This window comes from Cibotium barometz, chromosome 51 (genome assembly GCF_041138505.1).
Source record: "Cibotium barometz isolate CiBa-2024 chromosome 51, ASM4113850v1, whole genome shotgun sequence".
Taxonomy (NCBI): domain Eukaryota; kingdom Viridiplantae; phylum Streptophyta; class Polypodiopsida; order Cyatheales; family Cibotiaceae; genus Cibotium; species Cibotium barometz.
This window is the reverse complement of record NC_141096.1, coordinates 45,125,304-45,148,483: the sequence shown is the minus strand read 5'-3', so window position 1 is coordinate 45,148,483 and position 23,180 is coordinate 45,125,304. Positions and strand designations below refer to the sequence as shown.

General features: G+C 47.9%; 1 protein-coding gene across 5 annotated transcripts in view; it reads right to left on the bottom strand.

Moving 5' to 3' along the window:
• Nucleotides 1-1,586: 1,586 nt before the first annotated feature.
• Nucleotides 1,587-23,180, bottom strand: part of LOC147609672 (uncharacterized) — a 106,798-nt gene continuing 85,204 nt past the window's right edge. For 3 of the 5 annotated variants that reach the window (XM_086787757.1, XM_086787759.1, XM_086787758.1), the window contains 2 exons: nucleotides 2,040-2,246; nucleotides 1,587-1,966 (listed from right to left, as the gene is read on the bottom strand). In XM_086787757.1, the coding sequence (XP_086643883.1) occupies nucleotides 1,724-1,966; nucleotides 2,040-2,246 (450 nt within the window). In that variant the 3' untranslated portion in view covers nucleotides 1,587-1,723. Of the gene's footprint in view, nucleotides 2,247-2,420; nucleotides 3,154-23,180 lie in introns of those variants that run through there. The other 2 variants (XM_086787760.1, XM_086787761.1) reach the window with 2 other exon arrangements.

Genomic DNA, 23,180 nt, shown 5'->3' with positions numbered 1-23,180 from the left:
CACTCTCATAAAAATAACCAAAAAAACTTATTCACCCTCTTTGTGGTCAATGTGAGTGTTTTTTGAAGCACATATAGGGCTTCACATAACAAGAAGTTAGAGACCTTCCTTATCTAAAGGCATAGATGGAATTACGTGGTGTAATAGACCCCAACCTTTGCATTCAAGAGCACCTACCTATGGAGGGGTTATTCCCTTCTCGTTTGACTCGTACTTCGCAAGTTTTTTCTAAAACAAATCTTTGGTGTGCCTTTATAAAAGGCTTGCTATAGTAATCATTCTCATTTTTAGCCAAAAATTAAGAAGATAACGATTAAAAGAAAAAAAATAAGATGATAACAATTTTCTCTCTCTCTCACTCTCTCTCTCTCTCTCTCTCTCTGGTCATATTTGGTCTCTTGGGATTGTTCCTACGACATTAAAAGAGCTTCTTCTTCTTGTTCTCTCTCTGTGGTCATGCAATATAAGGACCAAAGATGTTTAGGCATGTATTTATTGGAGCTTCACCGCCACAATGAAATATTGTTGAGATAGTACTTCGAGAGACAAGACTAGTGAGGTGCCTCCTAGACCTCCATCACAAATTTCTTTGAGTCACCACCACCGTCTATAGTGGCCTGATAGAAGCAACAACATGAGCAACCTAGTCTATGATAACCTACATGAATGCGCCCTCCGACACCAAGTACACAGGGTGCCACTAACGAGCGTGCGCAATCCCTTATGAGAGTCATATACCCCACCCAATAGTTGCAAATCTAGGATGTCCTTCGACGCTATGGCAAGCTCCCATCACAGAGGGGAGATGCTATGGCTAATTGCATTCTATTATGGAGGAGAATGGTATCAATGTATGAACACACTTTGTCATCATGTAGCATCACCCAAATACTTTAACTTATGCAACTAGTTTTGAACACTTTATTTTTATTTTCCAAAGTTCAATATTATAATGCTACCTTGTTGGTCTCATGGACCCTTTGGGTCCCCTCTCTCTCTCTCTCTCTCTCTCTCTCTCTCTCTCTCTTGTCAACAAAGGTAGGCTCTTAAAAAGAAATTCTTCCCTTGTTTCTTCTAATGTTGTTGGAAAAAACAAGGGCTTTGTTCACAGCTTCAAAATTATTGTATTTCCTTTGACATGCAAGTGATTAAACATATAAAATTTAACATTTGATTGATTAATAATACTTTATAAAAACATTGTTCTATACATGAAAACCATCCTCCTTAAAAGTGTTCCGTCTAATGAGATTGGAGGTTTTTTTTTTGTATCTTGCTCATTTGTATATCGATTAATATTTCAAACTTCAACAACACTAAAAATAACTGAATGAATTGCAATATTCACAACTTGAAATTTTGCATTTGCACCTTGAAAGTTTTTTGTCTTAAACCTCTAGGGGCTTCTTCAAACTTTTACTTAAGCTTTGGACTGTGCATGAAAGAATGTGGGGTGGGAAATCAACCCCCCACAAAATCTAATAAAAGCACGTGAATAAGAGATACTATTTCCTTTTTTTGGGGGGGGGGGGGATAAAAGCACGTGAATTGATACTATTTTGCTTCCTTTAAAAAAAAAAAAAGCATGTCAATTCCATCTCTTTATATATATATATATATACATATAAGCTAACAGAGACTCCTCTGTAGTTGAATTGCCTGCTGTAATGTAACAGCTATCAACAGTTCGTTCTTGTAATATATGCTTAAAACACAAACTCAATTAACGATTTTTGTTGTTTTTCAACACTCGCTCCTCCTGAATCAACACTAGCGCACTCTTAATCATATCATGTAAATCTGTGTTCATTTCGTTAGAACTGGCGGCGCTTCTTGCCTTGTTCAAGTTCTCCAAGGATAGATCAAAGTCCTCCTTATACAAGTATATCAAACCAATGGTTAAGAAAATCTCACTAACATTTGCCTTAGAGCTTCCAAGAACTTGTTCCTTCACGCCTACGATGTCCTGCAAGACAGCATGGGTTATCCATTTGCTTGATTTGCAAGTGATACATGCACCAGAATAATCCAATCTTTACCTGCAACATGGACATAACATCGTGAATATGAGCCCATTGAAATATGATTTCATGACTATTCTTGAGGTTTGGAGTAATTTGAGGATCCAAATCTCCAAATGTCTTGGAAGGCATATTTTGGTTTCTACTTAGTACGAGGCCTCCCATTACCAGCAACCATATATCCAGCACCACATCTCCGAAAGCCAAGCAATCTTCAAATCTACCCTGTGGCAGCATGAAAAACATTCCGTACAAATGCACAGCCACGCTTACAACGACTGACCCCCCCTCCCTCCCCCCCGAAACCACACACATACACACAATGGGGTAAAAGAACCTCTCATAAAGCCAACAATAAATAGCAACTCAATTCTTTATACAACATCTCTCTTCTTATCTAGAGAATAAACTTGTATGCAGAAAATTACATGGAGAATCGAGATACTTATGTAGCTTGGAGAACCACATCTTTAATATATAGAGATCATTTATCTTTATTTACATAAACATATAAATGCAAACTCAATAGCTGCCCCTAGTTTATATTATAAAATGCCATTGCATTAGAAGCGGACAAAACATTATTTACTTATTAACAAGCCATGTGGTGTCACACATCCAATAATAGTACCATCCTCCTCCATGACAAAGCACAGAGCTGTGATGAAGCCCACCCCTCCTGTGGTCCATGTCATGTCCTGGATTTTCAGCCGATGGGTGGAAGGTCTGGATCTCTAGGGACAGAGACGCCTGGCTCTCAAAAGGGATCAGACTCTCTCTTTAGTGACACCCTGGTGCGTGGGGCCACAGCTCTGGTATGTCGATGGCCTGTATGATTGCTCTATCCATGTGACGCCTGAGTGGCCTCCTCTGTCGCAGGCTGAGGCAGTCCAAAAAAGCACGTAATGGAGGTCCGAGAAGCATCCCCTTGGCTGCAACCCCCCGGAGTAGGGCTTCTCGATGATGACAGAGATCCAGTAGACACACACCTAAGCATTGCTGATCTGTATACTGCATGACCCGTGAGAGAGGGCCAGATCCATCTCTTGGAAAAGAACTACAAAATAGTGCTCCGGTCTCCAGTTCTCCGGTCGTGCATACCTGGCATATCCATCTCTCCTGGGGATGCACTCTGCGAGACAGTGCGATGATACACTTAGCTCACCAATGGTGGTACGCACGGCATGGTATCTAGGGCACATAATGAATTCATCATAAAAAATTTGCAGGTAGCGCTCTCTGTAGAGCTGGAGTTTTGTGGGGAGCTTGGGTGGGGCTATCAATGTGCAGCTCGTGAGGAGCCTTGTCAAGTCTGTTGGATTACGTGTGAGTCCTTGAGAGCAATCATATGATTAGGGTGGATCATAGGTATGTGTAAGCATCATTGTGAGAAGTGATTAAAGATAATAATGATGCTAAAAGCAACCAAATGGTACACAAGTTTAATTAGTGAAAAACCATCACATTAATCTAAGTTTTGAGGCCTTTTATATAGGCAAGTACAAAGGCAAGAGGTGCAACAAGTATCTCCCCTGTCATCTCCCTTAATTATCTCTATCTATCCCCCTTTATCTCCTCAATCCAAGGCTAGACACCTTCCATAAATCCTAAGAGAAACTCGTGGGCTTTCGGTAGATTCTAGGAGCTAATGATCACTTACATTGGATAATTAAGAGATTCACAAAGCATAAGTTCCTTTGGTGCTCCCCCCCAGCTAATAACATTGGACTTTAACAAGTGTTTTACTCAACAATCTCCCCCACTTGTTTGGTCCTACACTCTTCTAGGCATAAATGGATTTATCTATTTTTCTTTTTAGATTTCACCATCTTAGCTTGTGTGGTTTACAAGAGTAGAGGTGTTGATTAATGACTTCTGAGAATGCCCAATCAGTAACTAGGTTAGCCTCATTAATTGAGACTTGCACTTCATTTTGGATTTGTCTTTGGATGGTAAATTTCCCAAACCCTTGATTAATGACTTTCGAGAATGCCCAATCAGTAACTAGGTTAGCCTCATTAATTGAGACTTGCACTTCATTTCGGATTTGTCTTTGGATGGTAAATTTCCCAAAACCCTTGTTGTAGGAAGCTCCTTGACCTTTGGTGAAGTAAGATTTGGAATCCATAGGTCCTCCATTGAAAAGCTTTGCTTTGATCCTCTCGTCCTCTTCAAGTAGAGAACTTTCCACACCTTCCAAGGTTGGCTCTGGAATGTTCTTCAAGGTGGCCATAATGTGGTCGAACTCTTCAGGGATGCTTTTTAGGAGCATAGCAATACCATGATCTTCCCCTACTAGTGCTTTGATAGCTGCTAGTTGAGACAACATGCTCTTCATATTGTTGAGATGTGCTGCAAGGGACTCTTCAACTTTCAAATTTAATTCATAGAATCGTACTTTAAGACTGACCTTCAAGTTCTTGCCTTGAGCTCCAAAAAGTTTATCTAAATCATTCCTTGCATCGAGAGAGTTTTGCGCACTTACAACATCATGAATGCAATTGTCATTAAGCCCTAGTGCTATGATGGAAAATGCCTTCTTATCCTTAGCACTCCATAATGCATCTCCTTCTCTAGTGTTAGGCTTCTTTACATCCCCATTAACAATATCCCATAACCCTTCTCTCATGAGTAAGAACTTGACCTTAACTTGCCATGTATGGAAGTTGTGACCATCAAACTTGGTACATTGAGGTTTGAAGTGGAGGGGGCTGAGGCTGAGGTGAAGCTAAAGAAGGGGTGGAGGGAGGGGGAGTAGGTGGCAGGGGGAGAGGGACCTAGTCCTGGAGACCACTCTCGAGGGGTTGGGGTGGGGTGTGGGGGGGGGGGGGGGGGGGTGTGTGGAAGAAGGCAGCAAGGGGAGAGGGGTGATGAGGAGAAGGGGGGTGGGGGGGGGGGTGGGGGGGGCGAAGTCCCCAATTTGTCCCATAAGAGCAGGAGAGCCCATCAAGTAATCCACGGTGTGGGAGCCACTGGAGTGGGGGAAGCAAGTCACACAATCTGAGGTCGGCCAACCAGACATCCTATTGTAGATTAACAGTTCACGCATACCTCCCATGTCCAAGAAACTCCTGCCATAGCTAGCGATCTGTCCACTGCTCTGCGATGACGCTGTAGCCCTAGCTCCATAGGGTCTATCTCTGTAAGCATAATTGGGTCTGCATGAAAGTCGACATACATGCACTAGCATCTCGGCTGTCTATGCATTAAAGTGCCAACAGGAGGATATCTCCCTCTTGGGCATACTCCACGATATCTGCAAACAAAGGGGCATACAGTGAGTGTTCATTCTGAAGAAAATCCCATGCTAAGGGAGAAGCCTATGGTGGAAGGTAGCATATCACAATGTGTAGCGTGGCCTGGCTAAGCCATCCACATGAAACAGACCTCCCCATCCTGTCGGACAACTGTGAATACTCTGCCACAAGTGGGGCCTAACAAGGCAAAGGCATGCCACTCCTCTTGAGCCACGTACCCAACCACTCCCCAAGGCACAGGTGTGGCTCCTATGTGCGGACTCCGATACATCTCCAGACACCTTGACTAGCCCTCTCTCAAGGCTCTTGTACATCTCCATAGGCTGCAGAAATCACGTGTCCGGGCTCATAATGTGTCATCGTCCTCATGGACCATGTACCTGGCCTCAATATCAACCACATGTGGGGCTGCCTATCTATATCACGAAAGCAAGTCCTGGATCGCGAGCTGGTGCGTAGAGTGTCTCGATCACTGAGAGCGGGGGTGCTGGCTTGCTGGAGGGACTGTGCCAGACTGCCATGGATCTGAAGGATGCTCACTCCATGATATGTCCAGATTTGTCCTGGTCCACGTGTCTCGGGAAATCTCGTACCGGCTGAGTGTCAGCTGGGGATCTCTGCTGAGCCAAAGAGGTCAGTGATAAATGTCTGGGTTGTATCCCGCATCTAGGGCTGCTGCCTCAATAATCTGTCTCAATGGTGTCTCAACCCAAGCAGACAGTCCCAACATGGTTAGTTAGTACGAAAGGTACGGTACGGTACGGTACGATACAATACGGTACTAATTGGTACCTTAAAATTTTTTGAGGTACGGTACGATATTAGTACGTTTTTTTTTAAAAAAATACTTCCTAAACTTAAAAATTGTAGACAAGAAGTTACAAAATAGTAGAACCATGAACATAATGTCATCATGCCATTAGAGTACAAAATTGCTACAAAAGGATAGGCCAAAAACTCATGGCATGGGCGACCGCCAACATGCGTACATACATGATACTACATACTACAATACATCATCGATGGGCTAGAAGGAGATAGATGCCCAATGCCTAGAGAGCTATAACATATCAAAAGTCTACATCATCACCAACATCTGCATGATCATCAACATGATCACTACTAGAGTGTCCATCAAGAGAGTTCTCTGAAGAGGACTCTTCGAAGGTGGACGAGACACTCTGGGGATCATTCTCGCTAAGTAGGTTGCCATCATCATCAAACAAGGGCTCTCTAGGCAGTGGGGTATCATCATGAGGGGGCAATGGAATATCATCATGAAGGCGGGGATTGGAGCTCGAGGATCCCCGCCTCACATATGTGCGAAGGCCACCCTTTGCCGATGCCGAAGGCGGAGGCCTATGAACTCCAACTGCTCGGGCCCCCGTCCATGCTGACTCCTGGTGCTGCGAGTATCTGCTGCCACAAGCTCACTATAGAGCTCCATGAAGATTGCCTCGTCCTCCTCATCAGGCAATATGATCGCTTGCCTAATATGGCAATGGCAAGTGCACACGCTGACAAACAGCTCCCTATAGGCTGCAAATGGCAATGAATGGCTCTCTAGAAGACTGAAATTGCTCCACGCAACAGCAGCAGCAACAACAACAACAACAACAACGACGACCAAAAAAAATAAAAATAAATAAATAAATAAATAAATCGTACGGTACCGTACGGATCCGTACGGTACCGTACCGTACAGCAAGTACGTACAATTTCAATCGTACGACGTACGGAACTAAGCCTGAGTCCCAAGCATCTTTGATCTCTGTAATGCATCATGGCAAGGCCCCGAATCCCTCCCTATAGACGCAGTGGTAGCGTCTGCATATCTCATAGTAAACTGGGCATTCTAAGTACTTAATGATCCTCAGAGACAGGATCTCCCCAGTACTACATAGCCTACATACCAATATGACTTACGGGATTACCTCTACTCTCCCCATCTCAATCTGAAGGTGGTGTGACGACACCCTCAGCTAACCAATGGCGATCCTCATGGCTTTGGAAGTGTATGGAGATAATTGGGCCTCTCAATGAAACCATTTCCACTGACCCTCAAGAAATGCTCTATGTAGGACTGAAAGTTCGGGGAAAGCATGGCCAATAATATCCATGTCCTGTCTGTGTTAAGTCTAGTAAGATCTGGACGGATGATGCGGTTAATCTCCTACTCTGAGAGATCAAGGAAAGGGGAGTCCAAGCTGTACTCCAACAGGGAGAAACAGTCCATCCCAAAGCCACGTGACTCGAACCAACTAGTGATGCCTGCATATCAAGCATCAGCCCCCAATAGATGGTATACCACTTTCCAAAATATCAAGCATGGGGCTAATGAGTATGGCCGAGAGCTCTCCCTCAGCTACTCCACGTGGAAAGTTAGCTCGATGGCGGTGGAGCATGACCTGGATCTGGAGCTCGACGTCCGGGTGTCCAAGGGCATCGGGCACACTGGAATGCAGATGCCCAGTCCAAGGCAACTCCTCTCGGGGGAGGTGGGTCCAGAGCAGCTTGAGGTGGATCCAACGTATGGGTGTCCTCCACCTCCTAGGTCTAGAAGAAGCTGGTGATGGTTGGCTGGTGAGGTAGGGATCAGGGTAGTTGGGTCCGAAGCTCTCTCAAGAAAGTGTCCCTGTGTCTACGGAGCTCAAGCAGGAAGAGCCCTGGGCAACACTGGTCCGTGAAGGCAATGATCCTGGAGAGTGGACCAAATCCCTCATGGAACAGACAGTGAACCCCCCATGGATCTCATGGTATACTAGGCAATGACATGTAATTCTCCTCTATCTCAACCTTTGTGTGGCATAATTGGCACATCCTCTCCTCCCCAAGTCTCCGTATGAGCTCCCCGGCTCTGAAAATGTGCTTAGCTCTACCTGTCTCCACTCTGAGGTGGCGGGATGAAACCTGTATATGGCCAATCACAATCCACATGGCATGGACATGTACGGGTGGTAAACAATAACTTCACTGCACACAAGCACTTTAAAACAACCGAAACTTGAAGAGAAAGAAGATAGAGAGAGAATGTAGACAAGGGGAGCTAGATCATTCCTACACAAAAGAAGTGGTGGCCCCAAACCGCTCTGGCACCCCCGCAGGTATTTCTTTACTCTTCACAAAGTTGGGTTACCGTCACCATTTAGTCCCTTCACCAGTCTTGATCAGTGTTTTGGGGCAAGCCCACACACAAAACAAAACCAAGGTGAGAATGGGGATTTTCCACATAAGAAAGCTGAAGCATTCAGATTTGCAGCTAGTTTACTTCGAGCTTGGGATGACCTCAGGCTGGCCCTTAGGCAGATTGCTCCGGTAGCCTCAGAGGAGCGGGTTAGGCAGCCTTTGGTCTGGAACCCCCTGATCTGTTTAACCAGTGGCCACATGGCAGGGGCCCGACCTCACGTTTCATGGGGCGCGTTGAGTACAGGACTTGCCAGGTCCCTAGGCGATTGGATTGCACATAGGCAGTTACCCCCGGAGGTGCACAAGAGAGGCTTGATAGGGATCCGGGGTAGAGACAAGCTCAACATCGACATCGATTCAACTATTCCTTGTTGGGAGTGGCTGACTCTAGAACCGACTCCCCCAATGTGGCTAGGCGTGTTTACCAGGCATGATATTCTTGTGGCAGTTCATGAAGCGGAGGAGGATAGTGGGCTCCTCACTCTGGCAATAGCAGCACATTGGCAGCCACACAGGGCCTTCACAGCATTTCCTCTCAGATTTTTGGAAGAGGCTTTGGGACACTTTTCGGCCTAGAAAGATCACCCTCTTTCTTTGGCTGATGGCACACACAAGAGCTTGGCTGTTAACACTTGGTTGGTTGCTAGAGGTCGGCCAGCAGCTTGTCCGAGATGTGGCCACCCCAAGGAGTCTCAACGACATTGTCTTTGGGATTGCCCGAAGGCTCAGCACGGTTGGCGGCGGATCCTCCGCATCTTCACTATGGACAGGGCCTCGACCCGGATCATTACTTGTGGCATTGTCGCTTGGGCCCCACAGGCTGGGGTGGTCAGGGCTTACGAGGAGGATGGTGGAGGGCTAGCTCTTCAAGTCTCTCACCACTGCATTTCAGCAATACCAGTCATTGCCCCACCTATAGACCACTGGAGACCAGGGCCATTCCAGAGATGGGAGATTTGCAGCAGCATTGCAGTCTGGCATATACGGGGGCTCGATGCAGTGAAGCCATTGAGGGCTGGGAGCATTTGGCTCAATATCATACATACCCTCTGCGGTCAGTGGGGGAAGTTGTAAGGTGGATCTGACCGCATGTAGAAGCGGCGAGAAGCTTTCTTGAGGCTTTGGCGGCCTGGCCCGTTTCTCACTAATAGAGGTGGTGACCCTACTTGGCATTACAGACCACCGGTGTGGTTGTCTCCCCCCCCCCCCCCCCTCCCCCTGTATGAGATAGCCTTCTCCTCATAGAGTGGCTAGCTGGAGGACAAGTGTCTTTCTCCTCCTTTGATTACTTGATCCCTGCCCTGCCCAGCCCAAAATGCAAGGAAATATGTTTGGGGGCATACAGCCTGGAATGCATAGTGGCATGTTAAAAGGATTTTTAAAAGTTTCTAAGGTTTAATAAACCTTTGAAGGCTTAAAAAATTGGTTATATTTTTAAGCATGCGTTTTGCTGATTGCTTTTGGCATTTTTGAAAAGCGATCGTCTCTTTATAAAGGTGGTGTGTGGCGTGTGGCGCATCACCTTGGGATCACAGGTTTGAAGGTGTGGCGTGTGGCGAACTCATGGGTTTTGGTCGTGGGTCATCATCGTATGGTGTGGTGCGTCTCTCCGTGGGCTGGCTGTAGGGGCTGCTGCTAGTCGGACTACTAGGCTGCTGCGCAAGGGCTGGCTGTAGGGGCTGCTGCTAGTCGGCGGACTACCAAGCTGCTGCGCAAGGGCTAGCTGTAGGGGCTGCTGCTAGTCGGGCTACGAGGCTACTACCAGACGGGTGACCAGGCGGCTACCAGACAGGTGACCAGGCGGCTACCAGACATGCTGTGTGCACGAGCTGCGCAACAGGCACCAAGCGGGCTGCTGCCAGGCAAGCATCAAGCAGGGAGGCTGCACGTGTGGGTGGCGCCTCGACTAAGTTGCCGTAGAGCACGCTTCCGTACTGTTTTCAACCACGTGTGCTCTCCATCTCCCTCTTTCGCTTGATTCGCAGAGGACTGGACTGCACATTTATGAAAGAGCTAGTTGGGGAGTTTACAGGCAACCTTCTGCAATGTGGAACAGGCATACCAGTGGCGGCTGCGTGTGTGGAATCAGCCAGGCGGGGCAATGGCCTCAGGTGGTGTCTAGCATTTCTCTCTGTGGGTGGCTGGTCGCCAGGCGATTCCCAGAACAGCAGCGCTATAGACTGGCTGGCAACGACTCCCAGCAGAAGGTGGTAATGGTCTTTTTTTTTTCCAAAACCTTTTTGGTGCAGGAGATTAGAGATAGGCTTTTTCTCTTTTTCTCTGGGTTTTGGCACCGTGATTGGATGGTGCATATGTGGATTTTTCTCATGGAAACAGGACATTGGTTTTTCGAGAAGAAACACGACTTTGGTATCGAGGATACAAGCCTATGGTTTATGGATACAGGTCTATGGTTTATCAGATACAGGTCTTTGGTTTCATGTGGAAAGCATGTCTTTGGATTCATGTGAACAGGTTCTAGTTTTCTCAAGGTTGCATGCAAGCTGCGACTATAGGAAGGACATGAGGTTTGGTACAGCCCTATTGCTGTTTGGGAAAGGGTTGTGGGATCCATGATAGAAATGGAGAAGACCTTTTCAAGCAAGCAAGTGTCGTACAGGTGTGCCTTCTCTATGGAATGTTTTGCTGTGATAACGAGAGTTTTTATTTGGAAGTCCTGGGTGAAAGCTATAAGGGATCCTATTGGTAGAGGATTCGACAAGTTGTACTTTGTACTCAAATTTTGTTTAAGTAAAGAAATACCGCAAGGGACGCCACTGCGTTTTGGGGCCAATCGGTGTCCTCGTACTATTTGCAGGAGCATTCTAGCTCCCTTGTTTGTTTTCCTTTTCTAGGTTCCCATGGGTGATGAAGTGTTTTGTGTGCGAGTGTTTGTTCCACCGCCCGTCAGATTTCTGAAGGCCGGTTTCATGGGAGGGTCAGCAGGACTGCATGGTATGCAGGGTGTGGGAACTGGCAATGTTGACCCTAGTATGGGCATGAATGCAGGGGGTAGCAATATTGTAAAGCCACTTCCTTACGATAATCTAACACCTTTGGGTAAGGCGAAGGATTATAAGGGGAAGCTGCAGTGAAATTTGACACATTCAGTGGGACAAAAGATAGGCTCAAGACTCTTACCTTTTTACAGCAGTTTGATGCTACTTTTTTTGGTGGCAATTACATCGAGTCCTCGAAAGTGAGAAAAGCTGCTACTTTTCTCAAGGGCAATGCATTGCAGTGGTAGTCCACTCTTCTCTTGCAAGGCATAGCACCAACTACTTGGGTACACTTTAAACAGGTGTTCTCTTTTGTGTGGCTCACATCTACATTTGAGGTGGATGCAATGACAGCATGGCATAAGTTGGATGCATCGAAGTGTGAGAATCTGGAGGATTATAATAAGAAGTTTTGGGAAGCTTTACTCCCAGTTACTTCTTATCGTGCAGTGCCACTGTCTGAGCAGGTTGAGAAGTATTGTTGTGGGTTGCCCAAGGAAGTGCGTGACTATTCCATTAAGACTCGAGTAACAAATATGTTGCAGATGATAGAGAATGCTATGACAGCAAATGCGTTACTCACTCGGGTTTCAATAGGATTTAAGGGCATCAAAAGCACTGGCAAGAAAACTGAGAAGTCAGCGCATGGCACATGCACCTGAGGATGTAACAGTGGTTGATGATAAGCGGCATAAAATGTTCCAATGCCTAAGAGAAGTCCTGAGGAGAAGCAAGCTTTATTGGCTGCCAAGAAATGCTTCTTTTGTACCAAAGAGAGACATATGTCTTTCAATTGTCCTAAGTGCAAGTCCAACAAGGACTGTGATATTAAAGGGGAGCCTAAGCCTAAGAAACCAAAGCCTTCTGCAAGGTTAGTTCCTGATCTTGTTAGGGAACAGCCAGGTGGTGAGGAGACAGAGTTGTGTAGAGCATGCGGCAAGGTCAGAGATCAGATTAATTTGATTTTCTTTGACACAGGTGCTAGAGTCAACTTTATCTCACCAGATTTGGTTGGCAAATTGGGGATTCGTGCAGAGGAGATGGGGCCTATTTATGAGGCAAATATGGCTTGTCTTGGGTATCCAGAACCCGTTACCCCTATCATTGGGAAGCTGAGGCTTCATGTGCAGGGTTATGTTGATAGTGAGGAGTTTTATATCATGCCACCTGGGTTCCCGTGAGGAACAGCTTTGCTCCCCTCTAGGAGGAGACCCCTGCGACGACTGAGGACCAGGAGATGCCAGCACCCTCTCCTTCAACCCCCCCACTCCCGTCCCCCCCTACCGCCTCGCTTCCACCCTCGCCTCCTCCCGTCCCCGCTCCGGTTTCGGCAGCGGCTCCTTCTCCACCCCCCTCGCCCCCCCCATTGAGAGGGCTTTGCAGGACTGATAGTTATTTTGGTCCATTTTGGCAGAAGATCCAGGACGGGAGCTCATTGATTGACCAAGACTCGGTGACTAAGCAGTCTACTATGCAGGCTGCAGGAGGTCAGTGGATGATTCGGAATGGTTTGCTATTCCGTAATGGCAAAATTTGTGTACCACAGATCCCCGACATTAGGTCCAAGATTCTTAAGGAGTGTCACGATGCCCCTTCTACTGGACACCCTGGGGTACACAGGACACTATCATTAGTGAAACACACTTTTTATTGGCCAAAGATGAAAGGGTATGTAGAAGATTATGTTCTCAAGTGTCAGATTTGTCAGGCAAATAAAGCTGAACGCTTTAGACAGGCTGGGTTGTTGCATCCTTTGCAAATCCCAGGTAATAAATGGGAAAGTATTTCCATGGATTTTATTACCGGATTGCCAAGAACACATCAAGGCCACGATTCTATTTGGGTTGTGGTAGATCGCTTGACAAAAATGGCTAGATTTTTACCGACCCAGAAGACTATTACAGCTACGCAATTAGCTCGGCAGTTTATCGAGCAATTGTTTAGTCTGTACGGGTTACCGCAGGACATAGTCAGTGATAGGGACTCTAAGTTTACGAGTGATTTTTGGAAACTTATTTTTGAGAAGTTGGAAACAACTTTGAATTTGAGTTCCTCTGATCATCCTCAATCTGATGGCCAGACTGAAAGAGTGAATCAGATTTTGGAGGATATGCTTCGAGCATATGTATCCAAAAGACAGAGTTCATGGAAGGATTATCTTCCTATGTTAGAATTTGCATATAACAGTACTAAGCATACAAGTACAGGTTTTAGTCCTTTCATGCTTATGTATGGTTTTCAACCAAGATCACCTGCTACAGTAGGATTCTCAGGACTTCAGCATGATGCAGCACGTAATTTTTTGCAAGATATGCAGGAAATGTTACAAGTTGCAAAGGAATCTATTAGAAGTGCTCAAGACCGAGACAAGTTTTATTCTAATGTACATCGTTCACCTAGAGAGTTCTAGGAAGGAACGATAGTGTATTTGCGAGTTCCGAAAGATTCCGAGACTTTACGGACAAGTAGATCTCCGAATCCCCTAGATACTGTGGACCATTTCAGGTTACAAAACGGATTGGTTCAGTTGCATATGAATTGGATTTGCCTTCTCATGTGAAAGTTCATCCTGTATTTCATGTCAGTAGACTTAAGGAAGAACTGGGTGGAGCAAATCAGTTAGTTACTCCTCAAGAAATTATAGATGTCAAGGACATGACATTTGTTCCGCACAACCCTGAATGGATTTCGTGAACGACGATTGCGTAATACGCTTATCACGGAATACAAGATCAAGTGAAAGGATCGTGTTGAGGAGGACGCTACATGGGAGACATTGACTACTTTTCAGAGAGATTACCCTGGCTTTTTAGTGAGCTCAAGAGTGAGCTCTTAGAGGAAGGGGAGTATGTCATGTGCATAGTGTGTATCTACCGTGTGCTATACGCATGCAAGACTAGTTTCGAGGCTTGGGGAAGCTTGGAACTAGGCAGGCTGATTGACGAGCTGAGTTAGGGAAATACTAACGGGCGGGCACCCAAGTATAGAAGGGCGGGCGGCCAAGTGTGGACGCTCGATGACCGGCCAAGAGCCTATAAAAGGGTGGCCAAGGTTAGTTATTGTATTATAGAGAGTCTCGCGAGTTTGTGAGAGCTCTATGGTCTTGGAGCCTCGATCTAGTGCAGACGTGCACCTGCTTTACACAGCCGAGACCGGCAGCAATCTCGAGGCCCGCGAGGGCAGCTTCGTGGCGGTATGGGACGTCGCGAGGAGTTCTTCAAACACAATGGCCAAATGCGCCTTCTATGCTCCTCCTCAGTATGTGAATGCACAATCATATCATCAAAGAATGTGCCCACCAACGCTCTATGAGGCCGGAAAATCCTGTCCATCATTCTGTTAAATGTGGCAAGTTCATTTGTCAAACCAAAGGGCATAACCAAGAACTCATATAATCCAAAAGTGGTTCGGAATGCTGTCTTATGCACATCCTCGGGTCTAATACGTATCTGATGATACCCGCTTTTCAAGTCAATCCGACTAAAGAATGTGGAGCCCTGTAAGCGGTCCGATATGTCATCGATCCTCAGAATAGGGAATCGATTCTTGATGGTATTCATGTTCAGCGCCCTGTAATCAATACACATGCGCCAAGAACCATCCTTTCTTTTGCACTAAGAGTACAGGTGAGCAAAAGGGTGATGAGCTAGGCTGTATCAACCATTTATTCAACAGCTCCTGTACCTGACTCATAATTTCTGCTTGTTGGGCTGCACTAACACAGTACGGCGGTCTATTTGGTGGAGTACTACCCGGAATTAGATCAATGGCATGATCTTCTGGCCTTTCCGGAGGAAGTTCTCCTGGCAATGACTCGGAAAAGCAATCTTGGAACTCACATAAGAAATCAGTCCTGTCCTTATCTAACGTAGACAAATTAGATTTAGACTCATCATCTTTTGCATCCTTTACATAAATCAAGTACGTGGAAAGATGCTTTTTCATTACTGATGAAATTGCGGAAGCTGATACAATAGGAACAGATTCCCCTTTATGCTTTACATCCAAAACATGTTCTTTCCCTCTATAAGTCAAAGTAATCTTCCTATTGTATGTATCCACCACCGCATGTACTCTGTGGCACCATGGCATACCCAACAAAACATCACATCCATCAAGAGGCATGATGAAAAACTCCTCACTGTCCACATATCCCTGCAAATGTAGCCTGAGCTTCCCAATAATAGGAGTGACGGATTCTGCATACCCAGGACAAGCCATGTTAGCCTCATGTAAAGGCCCCATCTCCTCTGCACGGATCCCCAATCGGCCAGCCAAATCTGGTGAAATAAAGTTGGCTCTAGCACCTGTGTCAAAGAAAATCAAGGCATTTTGATCTCTCACTTTGCCCCATGCCCTACACAAGTCAGTCTCTTCACCACCTGGCTGTTCCCCAACAAGGTCAGGAACTAACCCTGCAGAAGGTTTTGGTTTCTTTGACTTGGGCTCCCCTTTTGTGTCAGAGTCCTGTTGGGACTTACGCTTGGGACAATTAAGAGACATATGTCCCTCTTCTATACAGTAAAAACATTTCCGAGCATCCATCAAAGCCTCTCTCTCCTCAGGAGTTCTCTTGGGGATTGGTAACTTCTTATACCGCTTCTCTGTAGACCCTTTTGCATCACGCGAAGCATGCCCTGACTTTTCAGATTTCTTGCTCGAGCTTTTATTGCCTTTAAATCCAGATGAGACCCCAGTGAGTAACGCATTTGCTGTCATAGCATTCTCTATCATCTGTGACATATTTGTTACTCGAGTCTTTATGCAATAGTCACGCACTTCCTTGGGCAGCCCACAACAATACTTCTCCACCTGCTCAGACAAAGGCGCTGCACGGTAAGAAGTAAGTGGGAGTAAAGCTTCCCAAAACTTCTTATTATAATCTTCAAGATTTTCACACTTTGATGCATCCAACTTGTGCCATGTTGTCATTACATCCACCTCAAGAGTAGATGTGAGCCATACGGAAGAGAACACCTGTTTAAACTGTACCCAAGTAGATGGTGCTATGCCCTGTAAAAGAAGAGTGGCCCACCACTGCAATGCATTGCCTTTGAGAAAAGTCGCAGCTTTTCTCACCTTAGAGGACTCCGTGTAATTACCACAGAAAAAGCAGCATCAAATTGCTGTAAAAAGGTAAGTGCCTTTAGTTTATCTTTGGCCCCACTGAATGTGTCAAACTTCACAGCAGCTCCCCCTTCCTTATAATCCTTCGCCTTACCCATAGGCGTAAGATTATCGTAAGGAAGTGGCTTCACAAGATTGCTACCCCCAGCATTCATGCCCATCATAGGGTCAACATTACCAATTCCCACACCTGGTATGCCATACATTCCAGCCATGTTTCCAAATATACCATTATGCATACCGGGCTGCATGCCCCCATACATATTTCCTTGCGTTCCGGACTGCATACCACCATACATATTCCCTTGCATACCAGGCTGAAAATTAGCTCCAAAAGTCCCTGGGATACCCATGCCTCCCTGAGGGTAACCCCCGGTCATGGATTGGAACACAGAGCCACCACCAAAATAACCTGGATGCAAAGACTGCTGAGGAATAGATGGCTGCCCGAAAAAGGAACTCTATGAGTTAGCACCAAAAGTATGTTGCATGTTTGGAAACTGTCCAAAAGATGGATCCTGTGGGAAGGCACCACTATTGCCCTGAGGTAGGTTCTTAGAACGCACTTTCTTCTTCTTCTTTTCAGGCTCGGAACGGGATCTCATAAATTCAGCAATTTTCTCACTTCGTGTGAGCTGCATAAACACATCCATTACACCTGCCAAACGATTTTTAAACTGAGCATCATCTTCCTCTTTACTAGGCATATCTTCTGGCTGTGTTACATCCTCATATTGTGCATCATCTGCAGCCTGTTCTCCTGCAAGAATCTCCTCAGATTCATTTCTCTCAAGAGAGGTCTCTTGCTCTTCCTCTTCATCATTTCTCTCAAGAGAGGTCTCTTGCTCCTCAGATTCATTTCTCTGAAGAGAGGTCTCTTGCTCTTCCTCTTGAGAGAAATGAATCTCCTCAGATTCATTTCTCTCAAGAGAGGTCTCTTGCTCTTCCTCTTCATCATAAAAATATTCGTCTTCTGTATCAGACATGTTGCTGAATTTTTCAGCAATGACTTTCCTCGAGTTACCCACGAGCTCACCCCCTTAAGAAAGTTGATGATGGGTCCCGGCAACGGAACCTTGAAACCGGCCTCTGGTAGAAACCAAAGTGCGGTAGACTAGCAGTCACCCTTCCAATTGTAGTCCAATAATAACAAAATTAACTGGAGCTAGAATGCCCCAAAACTGAAAGGAAATCGGCACCTGTTGGCCCCAAAGCTTGGCGCCCCTTTCGGTATTTCTTTATTCAAATTCAATGAAATGTATAACTGAGTACAACAAAGCCAGTCCAGGAAAGAAAACCTGCATGTCCAATCTGGCAGCCCTCAAGACCTCTTAGCACAGAGGATTCACACACAGATCTGTGTCCCACAAAAGCAACACACTGTGCTTCCCTCTAGTCAACCAAGACAATTCAGAAGGGCAGCCTTGAGCATACATCTAGCTGTTCCATGAACATGGTCTCAACTCAGTTCAAACATACATCCACTGTCCAATCTCTGTTTCCACCCTTCAAACTGCCATACCCCTCCTCTCACAAGGGGCCAGATGACACAAGCAGACATAAGCCAGTGGACATGAAAGAAAGATTGACAAGTTCAGAGCTTACCAATTCAATGCGTGGATCTGTACCAGAGGGACTGAATGTACCTCACTACATGCTTACCCACTAACTCAAGTGTGTGCTTTTCAGAATATATTGTGTATATTATATTAGTAAAACATTATTTGCCAAGTCTGTACTTGCAAAATAATGTCTGTACTTTTCTCCCTGCAACCGCCTAACTGATGCACCAACTATATTCTGATAAAACACCGCCTGCAGCTTGAGATGCGTCGCCTGTTACTGTTCAGGACTGAAGAGGACTGTACCTGCCTGTACCTGTCCGTACAGGTCAACAGCACCCCACTGTACCAGTCCGTACAATACTGTAGTACTCTGCTGTACCTTTCCGTACAGTTCTGTACATGCAACTGTTGCCTGTGTCAGCTGTTGTACAGCAGCGGTACCAGTCTGTGTCTGATGTCTTGCAGCGTCTGTGCTATTCTACCCGTACAGTACCCATCTGTGCACTAGTCTGTACCGTACACTCGCCTGCACAATAGCCGCCTGCTGTCTGTACCTGCCAGCGCCACCTGAACCAGTCACCAATAGAACTGCAGTCGCCTAACTGTACGGCCTGCAGCCACGTGCTCTGTACGGCCTGCAGCCACGTGCCTCAGGCGCTCCTCATCAGTGCCTGGGGGAGTCTGGAAGAGTGACGGCCTCAGATGCGCCCAGGCCCTCAGAAGGCTAGTTGCAAAACGCTCCTCGAAGCCAAGGCCCACTCCTCTGGATCGCTGCTCTGTAAAGATCCACCTGATGCTGGGGGTCCAGGGGCCGCTAAGAGGAGGAGTGCGACTGAGCATCCTGGAAACAAGAAACTCCTTCCACGGCTCAGCGCCTGGTAGGAGGCCACGAACCACCAACTTGCCAAGCAAAGCTCGGCTTTGGCAAATAGGATCAACAATGCCCAGGCCACCTCTCTCCCTCGGCTGAGTGATCACAGCCCATGCCACCTTGGCCCTGGCGGGCCGCCCGTCGCCACCGGACCAAAGAAAGTTCCTGATGAGCCTCTGCACCTGGCCAATGCACGCCCGAGAGAAGTGATGTACCACATGGTAGCAAGCAGAACCTGGTTGGCCACCACTACTCGGCCAGCCAGAGATAAACGAGCGGTACTCCAATACAGAAGCTTTCCCCCCCCCCCCCCCCCCCCCCCGAGAAAAGATCCTTTATTAGTTATAGAAAAAACGCCCGTAGGGCTACAAAAGATCTCTCCTGCTCATAAGAGAAACAGAGCAGTGAAAACAGCATGGCAGCCCGGGAGACTCTCCCTAGGTGCTGCAAAGTACAAGCATCAGTATAGAGGACTGAGAGGCTAAATCATACAATAGGGGGGGGGAAGAGCCAAACAAGTGGCCTGTAGTGCCAGCGGGGGGATCCCGTGTGTAAGGTGTAGAAGGGGCCACAACGCCAAGTGGTGTGAAAGGCCTGGCGCCGCAATATCGCCTCATCCGAGTCTCCCCGGATGCGATCGTACTGTCCTCGCAGGGTGTGAATCAACTCCTGCCAAATCCCACGTACAGTCTCTGCTGGTGGCTCCAATCTCCCCTCAAAGGCCGTAAAGCACCGGGCCCTCCAGGTGAACCAGATGGTGAGGCTGCTGAGGAGCTCCCATCGTAAATCCCGCTCCTGTGTCCAGCTAGCGGACGAGAAATCCGATGCCGGAACCAGGCGAGGCTGGCCCCTAATAAATCTGATGGCCTGACTGCCCTGCTCCATCTCATAGCCCATAGCAGGCCCTGACGACGTCGACCAAGCAGCGGCACCCCACGTAAACATACCCTATGGAGAGAGGGGAGCCAGAATACGCAGCATCCGCAGCCAAATCTGTTGCGCCTCCTAAAGGCAGTGTCTCTGTGTCTCCATAGGGTGGCCGCATCGGACGCAAGCCGCTGGAAGACCGCTGTAAACAAGCCAAGTGCCAACTGCTGAGCCCCTGTGGGCGACCAACCACTGAAAAGTCGAGATCCTGCAGGCCTGTCGACTAGCCCAGAGCCGAGCCCAAAAATCCTCCAGGAACTCCTGTGAGAGTCCTTGTAGCCGCCAATGCCCCGCTGCCGATGGAGAGATCGTCCTCCTCGCCGTCAAAATATGCCGCCCCAGCCGAACAGTATACCGGAAAAAGGTAATCTCTGTGGCCTCAAGGGATGCATAAGGATCATGCCACTCATACTCCCCGGGGTCCCACTGTAGCCGGGCCAAGGGGCGCGCTGCATATGCCCATATGCGCCAATCCGGGAGCACATCAGCAGGATCGGGGTCTATATGCCACTTCCGAGAAGCGGCGGCCACTACCCGAATCCTCTGAAAGGTGCACTCTGCAACCAAAGGCGACTCCTCCTCCACTCGCTGGAGTCTGCCCTCATCCTGAATCTCAAAGTAGAGGCAACTGCCATCCTCGGTGCAAGCTCTGACAGCAATCAGGATCTCCAACTGTGTAAAGGCTCCCATCCACCGTGGGGTCATTGGCTCGAGAGGCGTGAACCACTCCTCTGTGAGTGCCTCCTGAATATCATCTCTCATAATCAACCCCCCTCTGAAGTGACTCAGCCTCTCCACCTGGATCTCCTCTGGGAGACTGCAGAAGGCCTGCCAGTCTCCAAAACTACGAGCTGGGCTTGCCGCTAAAGGCCCCCAGGCTAAACGAGGCCGAGAACCCAACATATGACCCTGCTCTGTGCGAACCGCTGGGCTCCAGATGAGCGGCTGTCTGGCCCGCTCCTCAACACAAGAAGGAGATCGCTGAGAGAGCCCCGGTCTCAGCAGCTCCCAAGCTCTCAGGATACTCAAAGCAAATCTGTCCTCCCATCCTCTACTGAGGCCTGTCCTCCTCATCTCTATGAAGATCCAGCGAATCTCTGGTGCCCAAGTGCCCCCTGCTGGGGGCGCTCGAGCCTGCAGCCGCTGCAAGAGGAGCTCTTTCCAAGGCTCACCGCCTGGAAGCAACCCCCGAACAATAAGCTTCCCCAATAAGGCTCTGCTCTGATCGACTGGATCTATAATGCCCAAACCTCCCTGAGCCAGCGGAAGTGTAATAACTGCCCATGCAACCTTTGCCCGAGCTGGCTGACCGTCCCGCCCGGACCACAGAAAGTTCATGATCAGCCTCTGTACCTGGCTGATGCAAGAGCTCGAGAAGATCCAGCAAGACGTAATGTACCACATGGTCGCTAACAGCACCTGATTTGCCACCACCACCCTCCCAGCCAAGGATAGTCGAGCTGTACTCCAATACAAAAGCTTCTTCCGAATGCTCAGAAGAAGCAGGGCAATCTGCTGCTCAGGTGACAAATCTAGGCCAATTTGGCATCCCAAATACCGCACTGCTGTGCCTGGAGGAATCCATCTAAAACCGGGGTCCGGGCTCCATGCCGGAGTGGGAGCACTACTGATCCAAAAGGCCACTGTCTTGCGCCAATTGATCAATGCTCCCGAAGCTGCACTAAAAACCTGGAGCGACTGCTCTGCCCGAAGAAGATTGGCCTCTTGGCCATGCAAAAATAAGCCCGTGTCGTCTGCAAACTCAGCATCAAGCAAGTCCTCCCCTCGGACTGGGAGCTGAAGTCCTCTCAAACCAACCTCCTCTGCCGTCAAATACATGCTCATAGCCTCCGCAAAGAAGAGAAAAAGAAAGGGGGCGAGAGGACACCCCTGACGGACTGATCTGGTCAGCTCAAAACTCGGCCCCCGTCCTCCTGCAATCAACACCTGGCTGCGAGCTGTGGAATACAGAGCCGCCACCCCTCTGATCCATCCTGGCTCAAAGCCCAGGCGAAGCATAGTGCCCTCTAAGAAACCCCAATCAACTCTATCGTATGCCTTCTCAAAATCGAGAAGCATCACGACCAAGTCCTCGCCAAGAAATCTAGCTCTGGCCGTCGCCTCCCAGAAAGTAAAGATGTTGTCAAGGATACTGCGCTCCTTGACAAATCCTGTCTGAGTAGCATGAATCAACTCCCCCAGGAAGGGCTGGATCCTCAAACTCAAGGCCTTTGCTAAGACCTTGTAGACAGTATTGAGGATCGTAATGGGCCTCCAATGCCGAATATCATCTGATACTCCCTCCCCCTTGGGGATAAGATAGATCAAGCCCTCTGAAAAGCTCTGCGGCATCACCCCAGTGTCCAAAACATGCTGAAAGCCCCTGCGGAGGCCTGGCCCCAAAAGGTCCCAATAGCGCATAAAAAAGACTGGCGTCAATCCGTCCTCCCCTGGGCAGCTATGTCGCGGCAGGACCCTCAAGGCCTTGGCAAGCTCAATCTCTGAAAGAGGCGCACCAAGAACCGAACGCATACGATCTGTGACCCTCCTCTGCACATGGGCCCACACAGTCTGTCTGCAAGCATCTCTGTCCTCAGTGGCTGGCTCCGCTGAAAGCAGGTCTCTATAAAATGCAGTGGCTATGGCTCTGATCTCCCCGGGCTCAGTAGCTACCGAACCATCCGGTCTACCAAGCTGACAGACTCCTGCCCGAGCATGGCGGGGTCCAGTGATCTCAAAAAACTCACCAGTCACTCTATCATCAAGCTGCATCCACTGAGAGGCCTGACGACGATAGTAAAACTCATGTCTCTGCTCCTCTGCCTCTCTAACCTCCTGGCGTACCTAGCTCAGCTGGGACGCCAACCACTCACATGCCGGCTCTGCTGCTCTTGGAGGCGCTGTAATGAGGCAAGGCTGCGTCTCAGCCGATGCTCCCTCTCGCGAATCTCTCCCAGCCGTGTCAAAGCTGCAGCGTGCAAAAAGGAGCTAAGCTCGATGAGTCCCTGGGCACACTGGCCTGCTGCATCCTGGTCAGAGCACTGACTATCATGCCAGATCCTCTCAATGTCCTCAGCGAGACTGGGATCTGTAAGTACCCTCTTTGGGATCCTCAACTGCAAGCTGGGCTCCCGTGTCCTCTCCTCCCATGTCAGGATAACTGGCGCATGATCTGAAAATGAGATGCCAGCGAGAATGCCGACGGAGCCCCCTCGCTCCCCTAACCA